Raw genomic sequence first — 22,153 nt, forward strand, 5'->3', positions numbered from 1 at the left:
ATCTCCCCACTCCCCAACCTGTCTCATTTGGAAACCTGAAGTTTTTCAAAGTCTCTGAGTCAGTATCTGTTCTGCAAAGAAGTTCAGTCTGTCCTTTTTTCAGATTCCACATGACAGTGAAAGCATTTGCTATTGGTGTCTCATTGTATGGCTGACTTCACTTAGCATGATAATTTCTAGGTCCATCCATGTTGCTAAAAATGTTGGTATTTCCTTCTTTTTAATGGCTGAGTAATATTCCATTGTGTATATGTACCACCTCTTCTGGATCCACTCCTCTGTCGATGGACACTGAGGTTGTTTCCATGTCTTGGCTATTGTAAATAGTGCTGCAATGAACATCGGAGTACATGTGTCTTTGCGAGTCATGATTTTCTCTGGATAGAGACCCAGGAGTGGGATTGCTGGATCAAATGGTAATCCTATTTTCAGTTTTCTGAGGACTCTCCATACTGTTTTCCACAGTGGTTGCACCAATTTACATTTATCAACTGTGTACTAGTGTTCCCTTTCCTCCACACCCTCTCCAGCACTTACTGTTTGCAGACTTTTTGATGATGGCCATTCTGGCCCGTATAAGGTGGTACCTCATAGTAGTTTTGATTTGCATTTCTCTAATAATTAGTGATGTTGAACATCTTTTCATGTGTTTTTTGGAGAACTCTAGAAATTTTAATTCACACTGATTCTATAAACTTCCTCCTGAACATTATTTCATATATTGATTATTATGCTGGAAAAGTTTTAAACTTGTGTTCAAAAAAAGAAATACATGCATAATAATGCAATAATTTCAATATCTGTTAACTTTAAAATTATAGTTTGCTTTGGTATTTCTTGCTTCTCATGCTTATCATGAAATCAACCCAGCAATGTTACCATATTCATAGTCTTTCCTATCAATAAATATTTACATGATTTTAACAACTGATTATATGTCACTTAAGATTGTTTTAGTTTATTAGACATGAAGTTAATATGCTTTCCTAAGACCTCTAGCAGCCCTGTTCTTGGATGATTTTTTTTATCTGTTCTGTGAATAAATGATCTTGCTTATACAGCTATATATATGCTATACAGTTCTGAAATAAAAGATATTAAGGTAAAAGAACAAAAATGTAAGGTCTTTCCTAAAGATTATTGTACTAAGTAAGGCAAACAAAGGAAATCAAATGTCATATGATATCACTTATATGTGGAATCTAAAAAAAAAAAACAAAAATAAATTTATAGAAAAAACAGAAATAGACCCACAGACATAGAAAGCAAACTTATGATTACCAAAGGGGAAAGGTGGGAGAAGAATAAATTGAGAGTTTGGGATTAGCACAGATAGACTACTATATAAAAATAGATAACCAACAAGGGCAAACTGTGTAGCACAGGGAACTATACCTGATATTTTGTAATAACCTATAAGGGAAAAGAATCTGAAAAAAATAGATATAGAAATATGTATAACTAAATCACTTTTGCTCTACACCTGAAACTAACATAACATTGTAAATGAACTTTAATTCAATAAAAATGAGTGACTATAAATAAAATAGAATGCTTAAAAAAAATGTAAGATCTTGTTGTTCCCTGCGGCACAGTAGGCTAAGGATCCAGCGTTGTCACCACAGCAGCACAGGTCACTGCATGAGTTTGATCCCTGGCCCAGGAATTTTCTTCATGCCATGGGTGTGGCCAAAAAAAAGAAAAAAAAAATTTAAGGTCTTTAACTTAAACTGAAATAAGCACACTAATCACAAAATAGAAATCTTTATGTATTCTCTTAACTTACCACCTCTCCTGAAATGGACCAAGTTCAGAGAGATACAAGATGTGCATAAACAAAACAAGAAAGAATCCTAAATGGGACAAGGACAATGGAAAGGGACTCTTAAATTACCTCCTAGAATAAGAAGGGGGTAATTTCTTACCTCTGGAAGAAAGCACTCTCTGCAGCAGTCAGGAGTCCCTTCAGGTATCCACCTTTGAAGTGGTTAATCCTGCTACTGCAAGGGAGTTTCTTTGGTTTGAAGCAGAACCAGGGTTCTCCAGTGTAGAGATCTGTAAAGTTGCACAGGGGAAGACTCCCAGGAAGACACACGTTACACTCAGTAGTTTCAGAAATTCTCCCTGAACGGAATAGACTCTTGAAATAGACCCTGTCTGGTTTCTCTTCTTGCAGGTGCTGAAGGACTCTGATCCCTTCACTTGGGTGGACCAGAGATATGGACACTTTAACTCTGCCTGGCCAGAGCAGAGTGAAAAAGACCTTGTAAAACCCATTTTGGTAGTCTACCACTCTGCCCACGGCCCCTGCCTGCAGTTTAGGAGAGTGGATTCTGGCCTGCAGGTAGTCTCCACCATACTTCTTGGGCTTTCTTTGAAAATCCTGTACATGAACCAGTACCTCCAGCTGGCTTCCCACCTTGAAGAAGGCTGCAGAGTTCAGGATGACAAAGTAGCTGGAAGAAGGGTCAGTACTCTTCAAAAAGGGGATGGGGCCCACATCAGGCAACTGCCACTGTAAGGCAGCCAACAAGGAGTCCTCCTCCAGGCGCTCCCGGCTAGACAGAATCTGATGCTCATAGCCACAGTAAGGATTCCGGCTAATTCCCGTCACCTGGGAGGAAACAAACTGTCCACTACTGTCGATGAAGGTGGCTGACGCAGTCGCATGATCCAAGTACTGAAGAGAAAGGCACAAACAACAGAAACCACAGCTACAATAAATCTCTGTATATTCAACCAAATAAATCTCTGTTTTGGTTTGAATTTTAATAAAACTTAACTTGGGACCACTGCGGCCACTTGTTTTGCTCTTCCTATCTTCAAATTCCCACTCTTACGTTTTAAGTTCACCAATAAAAAGTAAACCCAGGAATTCCCCGGTAGCTCAGCGAGTTAAGGATCTGGCATTGTCACTGCTATGGCTCGAGTCACAGCTGTAGCAGAGGTTTGATCCCTGGCCTGGGAATTTCCACATGCTTTGGGCACAGCCAAAAAAAAAAAGAGTAGTAAGCCCATGAAATTCCAGGCCCCCACCTTTGACCCCAATAAAAGAAGAACCCCAGGCCCATGCCCTCTCTCTCTTCTCAAAGCTTCTTGATGGTTATTGCTGAGGGTATCCTGCAATCATGATAAGAACCACAAGGGCCACTGCAGCCACAACACTGGTTATCAGAAGGCTGAGATGACACAAAACACTTCCTCTCAATTTTGCTGTCAACATAAACCTTCTCTTAAATGAGTAAGTAAATAAATAAATAAAGTCTTTGAAGAACAGAAATTTTTTAAATGCCAGATATCAAAAACACTGTTGTAACCCAGTAGGACCCTACAGGACTTTCCCAAACAGACCCCTCCCCCACATCCTCTGCTGTAGCTCAGCTCCAAAGTACCAGATAATATCTCATGCATAGCTCCTGAATTTTTCAGATGTTAAAAACCACCAAATGGAAGAAATTAACTACTTAATGATCATAAGCATGTAGCCCCCAGAACTACTGATGCCTTAAGACTGATAACATTTTAACTACCCTGTTACCTCACCATCAACCAATCAGAGAACTGTGCATGAGCTGATCTCATACCCTGTGATACTCCACCCTCACCTGGCCTTAAAAAATTCTTTACTGAAACTCTTCTGGGAATTCAGGGTTTGGGGAGGGGGATGAGCCACCAGTTGTCCTTGCATGGCCCTGCAATAACCTTTCTCTGCTCCAAACTCCAACTTTCAATTTGTTTGGTCTCACTGTACATCAGGCACAGGAACCTGCTTTTGGTAACACTGTAATTCCACAGAAATGAGGAATTCCTCTGAAAGGCTTACTAGTAGAGGGGACACAGCTAAGGAGAGAATCTTCACTGCTTGTGGAAATGTCAACAGAAACTTCCAAAACTAAAAGCCAAAGAGGAATAAAAGAATAAAAAATGAGAATATTCAAGAGCTATGGGGGGAGTTCCCATCGTGGCACAGTGGAAACAAATCCGACTAGGAACCATGAAGTTGAGGGTTCGATCCCCAGCCTCGATCAGTGGGTTAAGGATCCAGTGTTGCTGTGAGCTGTGGTGTGGATCTGGCTGGCATTGCTGTGGCTCTGGTTTAGGCAGCTGTAGCTCTGATTAAGACCCCTAGCCTGGGAACCTCCATACGCCTCGGGTGAGGCCCTAAAAAGACAAAAGACAAAAAAAAAAAAAAAGCTATGGGGTACACCTAATAGGAATACTAAAAGGATCAGAAAAATAGAAAGGAACAAAAGAAATATCTGAAAAACAATGACTGGAATTTTCCCCAAATTAATGTCAGACACCAAACCAGAGATCCAGGAAGCTCAGAGAACACAAATCAGAATAAATACAAAAAAAAAAAAACCTACACCCAGGCACATCACATTCAAAATGTAGGAAATCAAAGATAATTATATCTTAAAAGAAACTAAAGGAAAAAGAAAATCTTATTTTTAGGGAAGCAAATATAAGAATTACATTCAACTCAGAAATCATGCAAGCAAGAAGAGAGTGGAATGAAATAGTTAACGTGTTGAGTGAAAAAAAGTCACCAATCTAGAACTCTGTACCCTACAACATTATCCTTCAAAAGTAAAAGAGAAACAAAGTCTTTCTCAGACAAACAAAAATTAAGAAACTTGTTGCCAGCAGAGCTGTCTAGGAGGATAATGTTAAAAGAAGTTCTTCAGAGAGAAGGAAATTATACAGATCTATAAAAAGATCTATATAAAGAGGGGAAACAGATCTATATAAAGAGGGGAAGAGAATCAGAGAAAGAATAAGTGAAGGTAAAATAAAAACTTTCACTTTTCTTATTCTTAACAATCTAACAGATAACAATTTGCTCAAAACAATAAGAACAACAACATATTTATTAAGTATACTTTATATATACATAAGTGAGATGAAAGACGGAAATTATACAAGGCAAAGGAGGGAATAATTAAGAATATTTTATTAATAATAAGGTACCTTTATAAACACCTTCTGCAGCTCCATACCAAAAAAACAAACAACCCCATCAAAAAATGGGCAGAAGATGTAAACAGACAATTCTCCAAAGAAGACATACAGATGGCCAAAAAATACATGAAAAGATGTTCAACATCACTCATTATTAGAGAAATCCAAATCAAAACCACTATGAGGTACCACCTTACACCAGCCAGAATGGCCAGCATCAAAAAGTCAACAACCAATAAGTGCTGGAGACGGGGTGGAGGAAAGGGAACACTAGTACACAGTTGATAAATGTAAACTGGTGCAACCACTGTGGAAAACAGTATGGAGAGTCCTCAGAAAACTAAAAATAGAACTACCATTTGATCCAGCAATCCCACTCCTGGGTCTCTATCCAGAGAAAATCATGACTCGCAAAGACACATGTACTCCGATGTTCATTGCAGCACTATTTACAATAGCCAAGACATGGAAACAACCTCAGTGTCCATCGACAGAGGAGTGGATCCAGAAGAGGTGGTACATATACACAATGGAATATTACTCAGCCATTAAAAAGAAGGAAATACCAGCATTTTTTGCAACATGGATGGACTTAGAAATTATCATGCTAAGTGAAGTCAGCCATACAATGAGACACCAATAGCAAATGCTTTCACTGTCATGTGGAATCTGAAAAAAGGACAGACTGAACTTCCTTGCAGAACAGATGCTGACTCACAGACATTGAAAATTTATGGTCTCCAGAGGAGACAGTTTGGGGGGTGGGGGGGATGTGCTTGGGCTGTGGGATGGAAATCCTGTGAAATCAGATTGTTATGATCATTATACAACTACAGATGTGATAAATTCATTTGAGTAATAAAAAAAAGAAAAACAAGGCAAACAAACAAACAAACAAAAAAGAATTGTGCCAAAGGAAGCAAGACTAGTGATGTAAGTGTACCTATACAAGGTCAGAAAGAACATATATAACAGGACTGATGAACAATGTACCCCATCTAAAAACAGCTAGTAAGGTATGAGGAGGTATGTGCTACTTCATGCATGAAAGCAGCAATGCAAATCTACAAAGAACATAAAGAATCGAGGAAATATGTGATTACCAAAAGATAACAATAATCCTCCAATTAACCAAGCTCAAAGGCACAGAATCTAGCAATCTATATGATAAACTCAATGAGCTACAACAAAACACAATTCAACAAAATACATGAACAAAATCAGAAATTTACAAAGATATAAATCATAAAGAAGCAGCAAATGGAAATTCTGGAGTTGAAAAATTCAATGAATAAAATAAAAATTGTAATAGAGGGCATCTATAGAGCAGAGGAAAGCAAATGGAAGACAGAATAAGTGAGCTAGAGAATAGGAACTTTGAAATAAGCCAATCAGAAAAGAAGAAAAAGAAAAAGAATGAAAAAGAGCATAGAAAAGCCTACATGATCTACCAGATGCTACCAAATGTACAAATACTAGAATAATCAGGGTTTGAGAGAGAGGAGAGAGGGAAGGGGTGGGGGGGTAAAGAGTTTAAAGAAATAATAGCTGAGAACTTGCTAGATCTAGGGATATACTTGGACAACCAAGTTCAAGAAGCTAATAGAATAACCTATTATCTCTACGCAAAAATACCTCCTCCAGGAGTTCTCCTGTGGTGCAGTGAGTTAAGGATCCAGCATTGACAATGCTGCAGCTCTGGTCACTGCTGTGGTATGAGTTTGATCCCTGGCCCAGGAACTTCTGCATGCCATGGGCATGGAAAAAAAATTTTTAAAAAAAGCATAAAGAGCGATTCCTAAAAGCAGCTAAAATAAAAACATTGTAATCTACAAAAGAATGCCCATTTGGCTAATAGTAGATTTATAAGCAGAACCCAATAGGAAGGAGAGAGTGAAATGACATACACAAAGTGCTGAAAGAAAAAAATTTCCAGCCAAGAACACTCTAACTAGATAAGTTATCCTTCAGGTATAAAAGAAAAATAAAGACTTTCTTAGACAGACAAAAGCTGAGGGAGTTTATGACCACCAGACTTGCCTTGCAAGAAATGCTGAAAGGAGTTTTTTGGGTTGAAATGAAAAAATGCTAATCAGTGACATGAAAAGATACAAAAGTATACAACATATTGGTAGAGATAAATATACAATCAGATTTCAAAAACTCTAATTCTGTAATAGGATGGTGTGTTTACCACTTAACTATAGTATAAATGTTAAAGAAAATAACTATAGCTACTCTAATTTGTTAACGAATACATGATATAAAAAGAACTGTGACATCAAAAATTTAAAAGGGAGAGAGTAAAAAGATGGAACTTTCTATTCAATTGAAGTTAAGTTGTTATTCACTTAAAATGGACTTCTTTGGAGTTCTCACTGTGGTGCAGGGTTTTAATAATCCAATTGCAGCAGCTTGGGTCACTGCAGAGGGACGAGTTCAATCCCCAGCCCAGCAGAGGTTAAAAGAATCCAGTGTTGGAGTTCCCGTCGTGGTGCAGTGGAAACAAATCCTCCTAGGAACCATGAGGTTGCAGGTTTGATCCCTGGCCTTGCTCAGTGGGTTAAGGATCTGGCGTTGCCATGAGCTGTGGTGTAGGTCACAGATGCGGCTCGGATCCCGCATTGCTGTGGCATAGGCCGGCGGCTACAGCTCTGATTCATCCCCTAGCCTGGGAACCTCCATATGCTGCAGGAGTGGCCCAAGAAATGGAAAGAAAAAAAAAAATGTGTTAGCTAGAGTAATTAGGCAAGACAAAAAATAAAAGGTATCCAAATCAGAAATGAAGAAGTGGGGAGTTCCCGTCGTGGCGCAGTGGTTAACGAATCCGACTAGGAACCATGAGGTTGCGGGTTCAATCCCTGGCCTTGCTCAGTGGGTTAAGGATCCGGCATTGCCGTGAGCTGTGGTGTAGGTTGCAGACGAGGCTCGGATTCTGCGTTGCTGTGGTTCTGGCGTAGGCCGGAGGCTACAGCTCCGATTCGACCCCTAGCATGGGAACCTCCATATGCCGCAGGAGCGGCCCAAGAAATAGCAAAAAGACAAAAAAAAAAAAAAGAAAGAAAGAAAGAAATGAAGAAGTAAAATTGTCATTATTTGCAGATCATATGATTTCATACAGTTGACCCTTCAACAGTACAGGAGCTGGGGACACTTACCCTCCACATAGGCAAAAATCTGCACATAACTAACTTACAGTCAGCCATCCATAACATGGTTTCTCCATATCTGTGATTCCACATCAATGAAGTCAACCAACTGTGTATCATTCAGTACTATAATATTTACTACTGAAAAAAATCCATGTATAAGTGAACCCGCACAGTTCAAACTCATGTTGCTCAAGGATCACCTGTATTTAGAAAATCCTAAAGACACAGTAAAAAAACTATTGGAACTAATCAGCAAATTCAGGGAAGTCGCAGGATATACAATCAACATACAGGAGTTCCTGCTGTGGCTCAGAGGAAATGAATCTAACTAGTATCTATGGGGACACGGGTTCATTCCCTGGCCTTGCTCAGTGGGTTAAGGATCCAGTGTTGCTGTGAGCTGTGCTGTAGGTCACAGATGTGGCTTGGATCCTGCGTTGCTGTGGATATAGTTGTGGTGTAGGCCAGTGGCTACAGCTCCAATTCGACCCCTAGCCTGGGAACCTCCATATGCTGCTGGTGCAACAAAAAAGACCAAAAAAAAAAAAAAAATCAACATATGAAAACATACAGAACAGTTGTATTTCTGTACACTAAACAAAACATCTGGGACAAAAAAAGAAAACTATCCTATTCACAAGAACCTCATAAACAATAAAATAATTAGGAATATATTTAACAAAGGAAGTGAAAGATCTATACAGTGAAAATTACAGGGCTTTAATGAAAGAAATTGAGGTAGACGTAAATAAACTGAAAGATACCTCATGTTCATTTGGAAGAATTAATATTATTAAAACATCTCTACTACCCAGAGCCATCTATAGATTCAACAAAAACCCTAAGATTCCTATGGCATTTTTCACAAAAATAGAAAAAACAATGCCAAAATTTGTAAGGAACCACAAAATTCCCAAATAGCCAAAGCAATCCTAAAAAAAAAAAAAAAAAAACCTGACATCAAATTATACTACAAAGCTATAGTAATCAAAACAGTGTGGTAATGCATAAATACAGATACAAGAACCAAGGAAAAAAACCTCCACATAAACAATGAACTAATATTTGACAAGGAAGCAACTCACTGGGGAAAGCACAGTCTCCCCAAAAGTGGTGATGAGAAAACTGGATAGCCACACACAAACGAAAGTATTTGGACCCCTATCTTACACCACTCACAAAAATAAACTCAAAATGGATTAAAGACAAACATAAGCTCTGATACTGTTAAAATCCTAGAAGAAGCACCTTGGCATTAGTCCTGGCAATGATTTTTTTTAGATATGACACCAAAAGCACAAACAACTAAAGCAAAAATCGACATGGGGTATTACATCAAACTGGAACACTTCTGCACTGTAATAGATAGCACCAACGGAATGTAAAGGTGGAGTTCCCACAGTGGCTCAGCAGAAATGAACCTGACTAGTGTCCAGGAGGATGGAGGTTCAATCCCTGGCACCACTCAGTGGGTTAAGGATCCAGCATTACCATGAGTTCTAGCGTAAGCTGACAGCTACAGCTCCAATTCGACCCCTAGCCTGGCAACTTCCATATGCTGCATCTGCAGCTCTAAAAAAATAAATAAATAACCTGTGGAATGGGAAAAATATTTGCAACCCATATATAAGATAAAGAGTTAATATCCAAAATACATAAAGAACTCAACTCAATAACAACAAAATCCAACTAAAAAATGGTCAGAGGAACTAAATAAACATTTTTTCCAAAGAAGACATTCAAATGGTGAACAGGTACATAAAAAGATGATCAACATCACTGATCATCAGGGAAATGCAAATCAATACCACATTAAGACATCACCTCACAGCTATTAGAATAACTCCTGTCAGAAAGATAAGAAACCAAACATGTTGGAAAAGATGGGGAGAAAAGGAACTCTTACATACTGTCACTGGGAATATAAATTATTTCAACTGCTATAGAAAATAATAAGAAGGTTCCTCAAAAAATTAAAAATCCGAGTTCCCTTTGTGGCGCAGTGGTTAACGAATCCGACTAGGAACCATGAAGTTGCGGGTTCAGTCCCTGGCCTTGCTCAGTGGGTTAAGGATCAGGCGTTGCCGTGAGCTGTGGTGTAGGTTGCAGATGCAGCTCGGATCTTGCGTTGCTGTAACTCTGGCGTAGGCCAGCGGCTACAGTTCCGATTAGACCCCTAGCCTGGGAACCTCCATATTCCATGGGAGCGGCCCTAGAAAAGGCAAAAAGACCAAAAAAAAAAAAAAAAAAAAAAAATACGATCCAGCAATCCCATCTCTGGGTAAAGGTATCAAAATCATATCTGTACATCCATGTTTACGGTAGCATTATTCATAATAGCCAAGATATAGAGAGAATCTAAGTCCACTCATGGATGAATAAAGAAAATACCGTGTATATAAACACACACACACACACACACAATGGTATATTATGCTAAGTGAGATAACTCAGACAGAGAAAGACAAATACCATTTATTAATTACACGTGGAATCTAAAAAAGCTGAACTCATGAAAAGAGAGAGTAGAATGGTGATTACTACTCAGCACCTTCTTAGTGCCAGGCACTTGTGAGGGTTCAATAAGACAGTCCTTGCCCCTGAGCACCACACAGCAGTCGTTAAAACAGATTCACCATCAACTCCGTCCCCTGAAATATTGCCAGGAGTCAGCTAAAAGGTCCTCTCCTTGAAAAGGCTTTATGTCATCACTCTAAAGATACTCTAGGGTAGCCCACTTTCCTTTCTCTCAGTATTTCCCACAATTGCTAACTGTCATTTATTATTATATCATATGATTACTTATAACTCTTATTTTCTCCCATGCACATTTAGAATAGGATCTCCAAAGTGAAGAAACCACTGTACCCTAGGTGACTAGCACAGTTTACAACCATTGAAGGCACTCAAATACTCCGTGAATAAATGAAAACAAGAACGGTGATTGGAATAAGTTTCCTGATGATCAGCATTTTCCAGGCTAGTTAGACCTTAATCCTTAGATTTGGATCCCTTAGTTATGGAGGAGTCTGCTGAGTACTCACCTCTACCTGAGTAACATTGATGACCAGCACCACCACCATCAATACTGCAAGCACACAGCAGAAAAGCCGTAGTTTGAAGAAATTGGTCCACATTGTCTGGCTGTGTCTTGATCACCCATGGCCGACACCATGCTCCCATCACTCCTCAAAACTCCATGTCTTTGTTTCTCTGAGATGCAGATGGGCTTTCAGTTTAATTTCCTTCTTTTCTGCTAGTATCCTTAAGATTTCTTCACATAGAAAAGTCGCTGGGGTTGATTTAAGAAGCACATTTTTTTCTTCCAAGGACTCCTTCAGAGGGGACATGAGAAAACAGATTACCAACTCCAACAGCCTTGGGTGACATAAAAGGAAAGACACCACATTTCCTCTTCCTTAATCTTACTGAAGGTGCAAAGTCATGAAGAGAAGCAAAGAGCCAGAGCACAGTAATGTCTACTCCATATCTAGACAATTTTTTCAAACCCAATTCCAGGCATCTGTGTAAATACAGAGATATTTGTCCTACCACCTATTAAGGCTTTAACTTTTGAGAGCAAAGAAGAGAGTTCCCTTGTGGCACAGTGGGTAAGGACCCAGCACTGTCACTGCAGTGGCTCCAGACACTGCTGTGGCCCATGTTCAGTACCTGGCCTGGAAACTTCTACCTGTCATGGGTGCAGCAAAAAAAAAAAAAAAAAAAAAAAAAAAAAAAAAAAAAAAAAAAAAAAAACCAGCACAAAGAAGAGTATCTTCAAACCCTTAGAAATTTCAAAATTAAAGTGTTAATTTTCTAAAGAGATCTAAGTAAATCAAACCACTTCCCTTCCCTTACAGTTTATTACATTAGTAGAGTAATTTTATTTAAGAGCACTAAGAGGAAAACTTGTGATTTTATAATGAGTTCTGGGGTCAGATGCAAACCATCCTGATATCCTGTGGAAAACAAGAGTACCATCCCTCTGTATGGCAAGAGACAGGAAACACCCTTTGGGTTTCTGCTCCCCGACCACATGTGTGGTCCTGATGCTCCCTCAGCTGAGTAACAAGGCACAGGAGGAAAGATAGCTGCCCTGAAGAGAGGAAAGCTGAGCTTGAGTAACAGGCCAGCTGAATCCTTCACCACACCTACCACAGGCAGAGGACTTGAGAGTATGCTGCTCCTAACTGTCCTCCCATGTAATTACTTTAAACTGCTCTCCCCAGTTGCTATTAAGATACAGGCAAGCAGTGGGAGTTCCCGTGGTGGCTCAGTGGTAACAAACCCAACCAGGATCCATAAGGACACAGGTTCAATCCCTGGACTTGCTCAGTGGATTAAGGATCCGGCATTGCAGTGAGTTGTGGTGTAGGTCACGGACACGGCTCAGATCCCGCATTGCTCTGGCTGGGGTGTAAGCCAGCAGCTATGACTCCGATTCGACCCCTAGCCTGGGAACCTCCATGTGTCACAGGTACAGCCCTAAAAAGCAAAAAAATAAAAATAAAAATAAGAAGAAGATATAGGTAAGCAGTGAAGTGCTAGTATTTTGGTCCCAGAGAGGCTTTCCAGGGTAGAGAGGGAAAGGAAATAGGATGCATAATCACAGTGCAGAGGAGCTCAGAATATCTCACTGCACCAACACTCCCTGCAGTTCTGTGTTGGACCTGGCAAGCCCCCTCTTCCCCCGCCCTCTACTCTTCTGGTCTAACCCATTCCCATACCACAAGTCTCCTACCACAAGAACATACAACAACCCTCTTCACCACAGCTTCATAAAGGAGACAAGGGTAAGCTATTCCAATATGCTTTTCCTCCTCAGAACACCTTAGCACTTTTTCACTTCTCAGCCAATCTCTATATTTGTAGTGTAGTTATTTTCCCAACTACACTACCAAGTAAGACCATATTTTTTAAAAACTCAGAAACTATAGAGTTCTTGCTATGGCTCAATGGGTTAAGGATCTGACTGCAATGGCTCAGGTTGCTGCAGAGGCAAGGGTTCAATCCCTGGCCCAGTGCAGTGAGTTAACAGCTCCAGCACTGCCACAACTGCAGTATAGGTCCCAGCTGCAGCTTGGACTCAATCCCTGGTCTGGGACTTTCCATATCAGGTACAGCCATTACAAAATAAAAAATCAGAAACTATACATCAGAGAAAAGCAACTTAATGATAACAATGTATCATACTTTTTTGATTTCCTTAGTACTTAGCTCTTTACATGATATACGTTGATTCAACAATACATATAACAAATAATTATGGAGGCCTACCCTGTACCACACACCATACTAAGTGCCAGAAATTCCCCTGGCAAAGCTTACACTCATATTAGGCAAGAGGTATTTCCCTTCTAAATTAAAAAGGAATAAATCCCCCACTCCTGGACACCTATACAGGGATGCCAGGTACTGTGAAAGACTGCACTAAACCATTTCATGGCCCCCAACACCACCCCTCTCCAAGAGCCAGGTATCTACCCACCCTGAAGTGCCTATACATTCTAGGAAGGAAATGGCTGTGAAATAGAGGAAATAACTCTATACCAGAGCCCCAGCTGCTCCTCTGTAGAAATCCTTCTTAAGGAGTTGGCCAAGAATCAGACACTTCCTGATAGCCAGAGAGAAAACCAAAGATGATACTCTACAGGAATCCGGCTGCACCATGGTAGGCACAGTCCATGTACTATGTGAATGTCAGCAGTTCAGAGGATGTCAGTGTGGCTCAGAGCTGGCCAGCTGCATAACAGCAATGGTCAGTGGTGCAGAAGGATGGCAAGGGCTGCAGACCTCAGAGCTAAAGGCACGAAAGAGCTACAGGCAGCTGCAATTACTTAAGAAGCCCCTCACAGCCAGGGACTTCTGCTGAAAACCATTATGGAGGGTCATGCCAGCAAAAGCTCTGACTTGCTGCTACAAGCAGGTGGAACACTGAGAATGAGAGATTCATCCTTCTACCCAAGCACATAGAGCCTAAGGGGCACTAAACAGACCCCTCCAAAAAAGCATGTACTAAAACACTGATAGGTGTCACCTCTGAGCACTTTTTGTTTTCCTCTTTCATTTTCACCAGGAAACAAAAATCACAAATATGAAGAATAAAGCTGCTCTCAAAAAGTAATAAAGATAAGCCGTAAGGATAAACAAGGCATTAAATCAGATATGAGAAAACGGAGTTTCCGTTGTGGCTCAGTGGAAACAAATCTGACTAGCACCCATGAGGACACAGGTTCGATTCCTGGCCTCAATCAGTGGGTTAAGGATCCAGCATTGCCATAAGCTGTGCTGTAGGTCGAAGAAGCAACTCTGATCTGGCGTTCTGTGGCTGTGACGTAGGCTGGTGGCTACAGCTCCGATTCGACCCTTAGCCTAGGAACCTCCATATGCTGCAGGTGCAGCCCCCAAAAGATTAAAAAAAAAAAAAAAGATATGAGAAAAAAATTAAAATGAAAGGTTTAAAAGTGAAAGAAGAAATCTGCAACCTGATTTCTAGTTTTTTCCTACAAATATAAAACCTAGGCCTCAAAACAAGAAATCTATCTGCAAAGAGAGCAGGAAAATATGATTTGGTATCTCAAATTGCCTTAGAATTGAGTTAGAACAATATTGCTAGACAGAGGAGTTCCCGTCATGGCTCAGCAGTTAATGAACCATGAGGATGAGGGTTCAATCCCTGGACTTGCTCAGTGGGTTAAGGATCTGGTGCTGCCATGAGCTGTGATGTAGGTTGCAGACATGGCTCACATCCTGTGTTCCTGTGTCATAGGCCAGCGGCTTCAGCTCCGATTGGACCCTTAGCCTGGAAACCTCCATATGCCACAGGTGCAGCCCTAAAAAGACAAAAGACAAAAAAAAAATATAGATAGATAGATAGATAGATAGATAAAGATGACTCTAAAAAAAAAGTTTCCCAGATCAACCAAAAAATAAAAACATATAACTAAATTTAATTTACCTTTTTTTTTTTAATTTCCAGTTCCCAAGAAGAGAAGCTTATTAGAACTAGGAAATTAGGGTTTACATTTAACTTTCCTTCCAGTGTAAAGTCTGAATTCAAGAAATTGTGATAGCCTTTTAGCTTTTCTTGTCACATTAGAAGCACATGTTGAAGTTTGTCATTTTTATACCATTCTTCCTGCAATAGAGATAAGCACATGAAGTATAGGTTAAAGATACTGAAAATGAAATAAAGGAAAATATAGTTGAAGTCAAGAGTACAATTTTATAGCAAAAATATACACAGATTTCAGTACAAAGTAGTGGGTGGAGTGCAGAAGGAACATTTCCTTTCCTGATAATTAAAAAAAAATAAATAACTGGCTATTTATATTCATGAACTTAAACATGGAAAATCACTCTCAGATCTGAACTCAAAGTCAAAACCTTATAAATAGCAATATAATTGGGAAAACATAAACCAAAGATAAAAGCCCCACATGTTATTTTCCTTGACAAGAATAACCATACAATTCAATGATCCATCCTACCACTAGAGAGAATAAAACATATCCAGACACATCTAAAAGTTGTGATCACTCCATGAGAAGCTCAACTTGAGCAATCTTGTCTTCAAATCTTTCTGAAGTGTTAGTACACCACTTACTCATGCTTCATATTTATGATCAAAGACAAGCAAAAAGTAGAAGGCATGATCTGTTGGGTCTGTTTTGCCAAATTTTGATTAAGACTACTTACCAGCCAGTCTAAATTCTTTAAGGCCTGTGGCAACAACCCTCTACTGCCTTTAGGTACCTGACTTCCTACCCCATTCACAAGAGAATTACATAGTGACTGCTTACATTACTTAGAATCACAACTGTCAGTAATACAAATGAAATACTTGACTACAGTACTAAAAAGAAAATTAGTCGGAACTCCCATCATGGTTCAGCAGTTAACGAACCCAACTAGCATCCATGAGGACACGGGTTCCATACCTGGCCTTGCTCAGTGGGTTCAGGATCTGGCATTGCTGTGAGCTGTGGTGTAGGTTGCAGATGCGGCTCGGATCCCGAGTTGTAGTGGCTCTGGTGTAGGCCAGTGGCTACAGCTCCAATGGGGCCCCTAGCCTGGGAATTTCCATATGCCATGGGTACAGCCCTAGAAAGACAAAAAGACAAAAAAGAAAAGAAAATTAGGCGGCAATCCCACCTTCTGGTGGACTAATGTTCTTAGACAACCATTTCACGAAAACAATTTATTACTGATCATACACACACTGAGCTTCTGGGACAAGCCCCATCCTAAATACTCTGACTTGCTATCTACATAAATGTACTTAAAGCAAATATCTGGAATTTTAATTCAGGATACAAGGACTCCCGCAGCCTATTTGGGGATAGAATCTGAAAAAGAATGTGTGTATATATACTGATTCACTTTGCTATACATCCAAAACTAACACAATATTATAAGTCGCCTATACACCAAAAAAACTTATTAAAAATAAAAAAAAATTTGTGCATCCTAACAAAAAAAAAAAGAAAATGAAAGAATATAAGTGCCCCTACATAAAAGACAAAAGCACAGATTTACATGGAATATACCCAAATTTAAATGTCCCCAAGAGCAGCTGTATTTCACATGGTGTTGAGTAAGACTTTGAAACTTAACAGGGCAGCATCTAGAGAAAGAACTGGAGACTCATCCAAGACCATGACAATGATGGGTCAACCAAGTAAGATCAATCCTTGGACAAAGATGAAGCAGGGACAGAAGTCTACAGGACTTCCTTCCCCAGATCCCATTTCATTTCTCTTTCATTTCTCTTTCATGTACTCCACATCACATGCCCAAAATGCTGACTCACCCAGGCCTTCCCTTCTCCTTCTTTCAAAACAACACCCTATGCTTTCCTAATGGGTGAGCGGGTGGTGGGAGAAGGAAGTAAGGTGAAGAAGTAAACAAATCAGTTAAAAAAGTCACAAAGCAAAAAGTGCTATAAGAAAAAATAGGGCATGTTGATAGGCTGTGCTCTTTAACTTTGCATGCACATTAATATCATCCCAGAAGCTTACAAAAATACCCATGTCTGGACTACACTCAATCAACTGAATCAGAATCCATGGGTGTAGGGCCCAAGAAACAGCTATTTTTTAAGGTCTGCAGATAATTATAATATGCAGCTAAGGTAGGAGAACCACCAGTAGAGAGTGGCCATTGGGTGTTATTTGTATCAATTGGTCAGGAATGGCCTTTCCGAAATGATGTTTGAATCGTAACTTACATTGTTCCTCCAGGACAATCCGATTGTGGGGCAATGGGAACAGCCAATCCTACTCCAGTGATCTATACCTTCGTTTCCATTTTTCCCTTCTCAATAACAACAGCACTGTATCAGGCCCAGAGAGATTGTAAGAATAACAGACACATAGAGAAGATACTAAACATAGCCAAAGAAAGTGGAACCCAAACACTATGGAGAAATAGTGTGCTACCACCTCCACCGCTAGATTATTAGGGTCTGGGAGTGCCGCCAGCTTCAAGCACACCCTGATGTTCCAAATGATAATTAACCACAGTGAGGAGAGGGAAGGCCCGTCAGAGCAGCATGATCCTTCATCTTTAGGAAATGGGGCAACAATCCTCCTTTAGAGTTAAAAAATGTAAGGCAATGAAGTTTTTACAGACAATTACAAATTTTGTATAAATCCTGAGAATCTCTCTTACCACCACCCTAGTGGTCTCTGATCACATGGAGACGAGAGACAGGCCAGGCAGGGTCTCCACATCACACCTTGTAAAGTCACACTCGCTTCTCCTCAGGTGACCTGAATCTAAAGTCCCTAAACGATAACTCAGTAACACTAGAACAGGCAGTCCAACGTGTGAGAGGATAGCCAGCCCAGAGGCAGCTGGGGCCCGGAGCAGCGATGTGACTGGAGACGGGGCGCTGAGGTGGGAGGCGTCGCCAAGTGCCCCATACTCAGAAAAGATATTAACAGGAGGGGGTCTCCAACTGCCCCGAGGGCTGGGCTGTGCGGCGCTTTGGCTGTACCTGCAGGTGTAATAGCGGGTCAAGAAAGCTGAGAACAGAGATGCTCGCGCCCAGCCCCGCCCCTTCCCCGCCAGGACTAGCCGCGGCTCCCGCGACTCCTATCCAAGGCTGCAACAACTCTGCCCTACCTTGGGCCGAAGCTTTCCACTGCAGGCTCCGGCGCCCGCAGCCACCGCCCCCCCGGACTGCAGCTCCTCCGCACCCTCCGGGAGCTTGGGAGCCAGCGCGCGGAGGAAGGGGCTTCGCAGCCGAGAGGCGTGCGCGAGAAGCAAAGCAATGTTTCCCTCCGGCAGCAGGGGCCCGGCCCGGCGCTGCAACACAACCCGCAGGACCGCATTACCTCCAGTTCCGGCCTCCCGCCGCGCACTCCCCAGCGGCCACGAACCCGGACGCCCCGAACAGTTGCAGCTGCACCAGGCCGCCCAACCCCAGCTTCCTGGCCCCACTGCGTCTCCTCACCCCCGACCCCCGGCTACGATTGGTTCAGCTCTGGGAGGGGGCGGGCATAGGAATCTGATTGACAGCCGCGGGCGCCCAGCGCGGAGCAGCGTCAAGCCCCTTGCCGAGGACGCCCAGCTGGCACCGGCAGAGCTCCTCGCCGCCTGGTTCCTGTGCTATAGGGTGACCCGCAGCTGTGGCCCTGGGGACTGGGCTCTAGCCCCTATCGGGACAAGGCTCCTATCTCCTACGGACACCAGGGCTTCCCCAGAAAGCATCCATGTCAAAGCTCTTTTCTTGTCAACGAAAGTGACCAAACCGGAGATGCCCCTACTTGGGCATCTTTCCTCTGCGTGGCGCGGTGTATTGTTCCCTGTACCAGAGGAATACGACTTGAATCTTTCCTTACTTGAAATGAGTCGACTTACTCTGTTAGCCCTTAAAACAACCCTGTTCCTCTTACTCTCCCTGTACGTAACGTGGGTCTTCTAGCAAAAATTCCTGAATACTCTCCCCCCACCACACCCCCACTGCTAGGTAATCCTATTTTGGACTTTCTTCTAAGCGGTAGAAGGTCCGTAGCAGCTCCGTGAAATCAGAAACTGAGGAGTCCTCGGAAGACAGAAGCCCTTGCTCAGGAAACCGGAAGGGAGGAGGGGGCACCTCCGTGTTCCCCAGCGCTGGGAGCGCGGTGGGTTAAACCAATTTATCCCAGCAAAACGCAGGTTCTCAAGGTGGACTGACCCAGACTGTGGTCTCAAAGTTGAAGAAGAAGTAGTATAAATTACCATCAACATTAATTACATTGACATTTACTAACCACAGTGGACTCCACGTGCTCATCCAGAAGTTTTCAGGGCAGGCCTGCATGCATGGGTAACCTGTATGACTGGAATAGGAGATTCTCCGGGGGCAGTCTCTTCTGGAGTAACCATTTCATTCGTTTTTCGTGAGGGTCAGCCTTTTGTACTCATAAAAGATGGTTTCTATTACCTCCGCGCCTAATGAACCGCAGCCCCATATGATAGACAGCAGCTCTGATTAAGTCCTATCTCCCACTAGATGGATTCAGTGGATTCCCTGCCACCTGTCTTTCACAGTTTGGCTGTATGGCAGGTAGCAAATACTTAAACAGGGCAGACTGACTCCTAATCGTGGAGTGATCCACATTAACCACATTAGTGATCCTTATTAACCCCTATTCATACAGGCCCTCATAACCCTAAGGCATCTGAGTGATCTTACTTATATTTTACAGTCATTATAGACATGAGTCATTATAGACACAAACAAAAGTGACTGGGACCAGAGATGTCTGTCCATCACTCCTAGATTCTTTTTTTTTTTAATAGTTGTACAATGATCATCACAAGCAAATTTTATAGCATGTCTATCCCAAACCCCCAGTGCATCCCCCCACCCCCCAACCTGTCTCATTTGGAAACCTGAAGTTTTTCAAAGTCTCTGAGTCAGTATCTGTTGTGCAAAGAAGTTCATTCTGTCCTTTTTTCAGATTCCACATGTAAGTGATAGCATTTGATATTGGTATCTCATTTTTGGACTGATTTCACTTAGCATGATAATTTCTAGGTCCATCCATGTTGCTAAAAATGCCAGTATTTTGTTCCTTTTAATGGCTAAGTAAGATTCCATTGTGTATATGTCCCTCATTGTCTTGATCCACTCCTCTATCGATGGGCATTTAGGTTGTTTCCATGTCTTGGCTATTGTATATAGTGCTACAATGAATATTGGAGTACATGCGTCTTTTTTTTTTAAAGATGAAAGAAAATTTTAATAATTATATTGCCATAACCTATGTTGTAATAATTTGCCAGTGTGAAGAAATATTCAAGTCATTTTTTTCCTATATCACCTACTCTGATTATTGCATAAAAGTTTATTTTATTTACATCTTTATAGTTTTTTGAGCTGACGTAAAAGTTGCCCATGTATCTGTAAAGTGTAGGGCATAAGAGAGGCAACACTGAGGCAAACCATCTGGGTTCAGTTTTTGGCTACATATTATATTGATCATCCTTAGTCAGATAAGGAGTTATGTAATTTATTTCTGTTGCAGTTTCTTCATCTCTAATAAATCATTTGATTGTTGACATGATTAAATCAATAACATTACCAAAGTTCTTAGTTCTTTGTTGCCAGACACAGAATAAGCACTATATATACATATATTTAAATATTTTTTCTCATTATTAACCAAGAAATCAGATCCTAAACACACAGTTTATGAACTTACCAAGCTGACCATACATGCCTAATTTTTAGAATTTTACTTTATTTTTTTAATTTTTTATTACTCAAATGAATTTATCACATCTGTAGTTGTATAATGATTGTAACAATCTGATTTCACAGGATTTCCAGCCCACAGCCCAGGCACATCCCCCCACCCACCAAACTGTCTCCTCTGGAGACCATAAGTTTTTCAATGTCTATGAGTCAGCATCTGTTCTGCAAAGAAGTTCAGTCTGTCCTTTTTTTAGATTCCACATGTTAGTGAAAGCATTTGCTATTTGTGTCTCATTTTATGGCTGACTTCACTTAGCGTGGTAATTTCTAGGTCCATCCATGTTTTTTTTTTTTTCTTTTTTTTCCATTTTTTTTTTATTAGTCAAATGAATTTATCACATCTGTAGTTGTATAATGATCATAACAATCTGATTTCATAGGGTTTCCATCCCATTACCCAAGCACATCCTTCCACTCCCCAAACTGTCTCCTCTGGAGACCATAAGTTTTTCAATGTCTGTGAGTCAGCATCTGTTTTGCAAAGAAGTTCAGTCTGTCCTTTTTTCAGATTCCACATGTCAGTGAAAGCATTTGATGTTGGTGTCTCATTGTATGGCTGACTTCACCTAGCATGATAGTTTCTAAGTCCATCCATGTTGCAAAAAATGCTGGTATTTCCTTCTTTTTAATGGCTGAGTAATATTCCATTGTGTATATGTACCACCTCTTCTGGATCCACTCCTCTGTCAATGGACATTTAGGATGTTTCCATGTCTTGGCTATTGTAAATAGTGCTGCGATGAACATTGGAGTACATGTGTCTTTGCGAGTCGTGGTTTTCTCTGGATAGATGCCCAGGAGTGGGATTGCTGGGTCAAATGGTAGTTCTAATTTTTAGTTTTCTGAGGAATCTCCAAAATGTTTTCCACTTTGGTTGCACCAATTTACATTCCCACCAGCACTGTAATAGGGTTCCCTTTTCTCCACACCCTCTCCAGCACTGTTTGTAGACTTTTTGATGCTGGCCATTCTGGCTGGTGTAAGGTGGTACCTCAGAGTGGTTTTGATTTGGATTTCTCTAATAATGAGTGATGTTGAACATCTTTTCATGTGTTTTTTGGACATCTGAATGTCTTTGGAGAATTGTCTGTTTACATCTTCTGCCCATTTTTTTGATGAGGTGGGTTTTGTTTTATATTGAGCTGCAGAAGGTGTTTAAAATTTTGAAGATTAATCCCTTTGTCAGTCGATTCGTTTGCAAAGATTTTCTCCCATTCTGTGGGTTGTCTTTTCATTTTGTTTAGGGTTTCCTTTGCTGTTCAGAAACTTTTAAGTTTAATTAAGTCCA

General features: G+C 40.9%; 1 protein-coding gene across 3 annotated transcripts in view; it reads right to left on the bottom strand.

Annotated features, from left to right (window-relative positions):
• The window catches only part of NXPE3 (neurexophilin and PC-esterase domain family member 3), a 39,074-nt gene extending 20,479 nt beyond the window's left edge, over positions 1-18,595 (bottom strand). The window contains exons 1-4 of one of the 3 annotated variants that reach the window (XM_003132693.4): positions 18,458-18,595; positions 15,076-15,255; positions 11,162-11,452; positions 1,926-2,680 (exon numbers count right to left, since the gene is read on the bottom strand). In XM_003132693.4, coding sequence (XP_003132741.1) covers positions 1,926-2,680; positions 11,162-11,254 — 848 coding nt within the window. In that variant the 5' untranslated portion in view covers positions 11,255-11,452; positions 15,076-15,255; positions 18,458-18,595. The other 2 variants (XM_013990159.2, XM_013990160.2) reach the window with 2 other exon arrangements.

This window comes from Sus scrofa, chromosome 13, assembly GCF_000003025.6.
Source record: "Sus scrofa isolate TJ Tabasco breed Duroc chromosome 13, Sscrofa11.1, whole genome shotgun sequence".
In the NCBI taxonomy this organism is placed as follows: Eukaryota; Metazoa; Chordata; class Mammalia; order Artiodactyla; family Suidae; genus Sus; species Sus scrofa.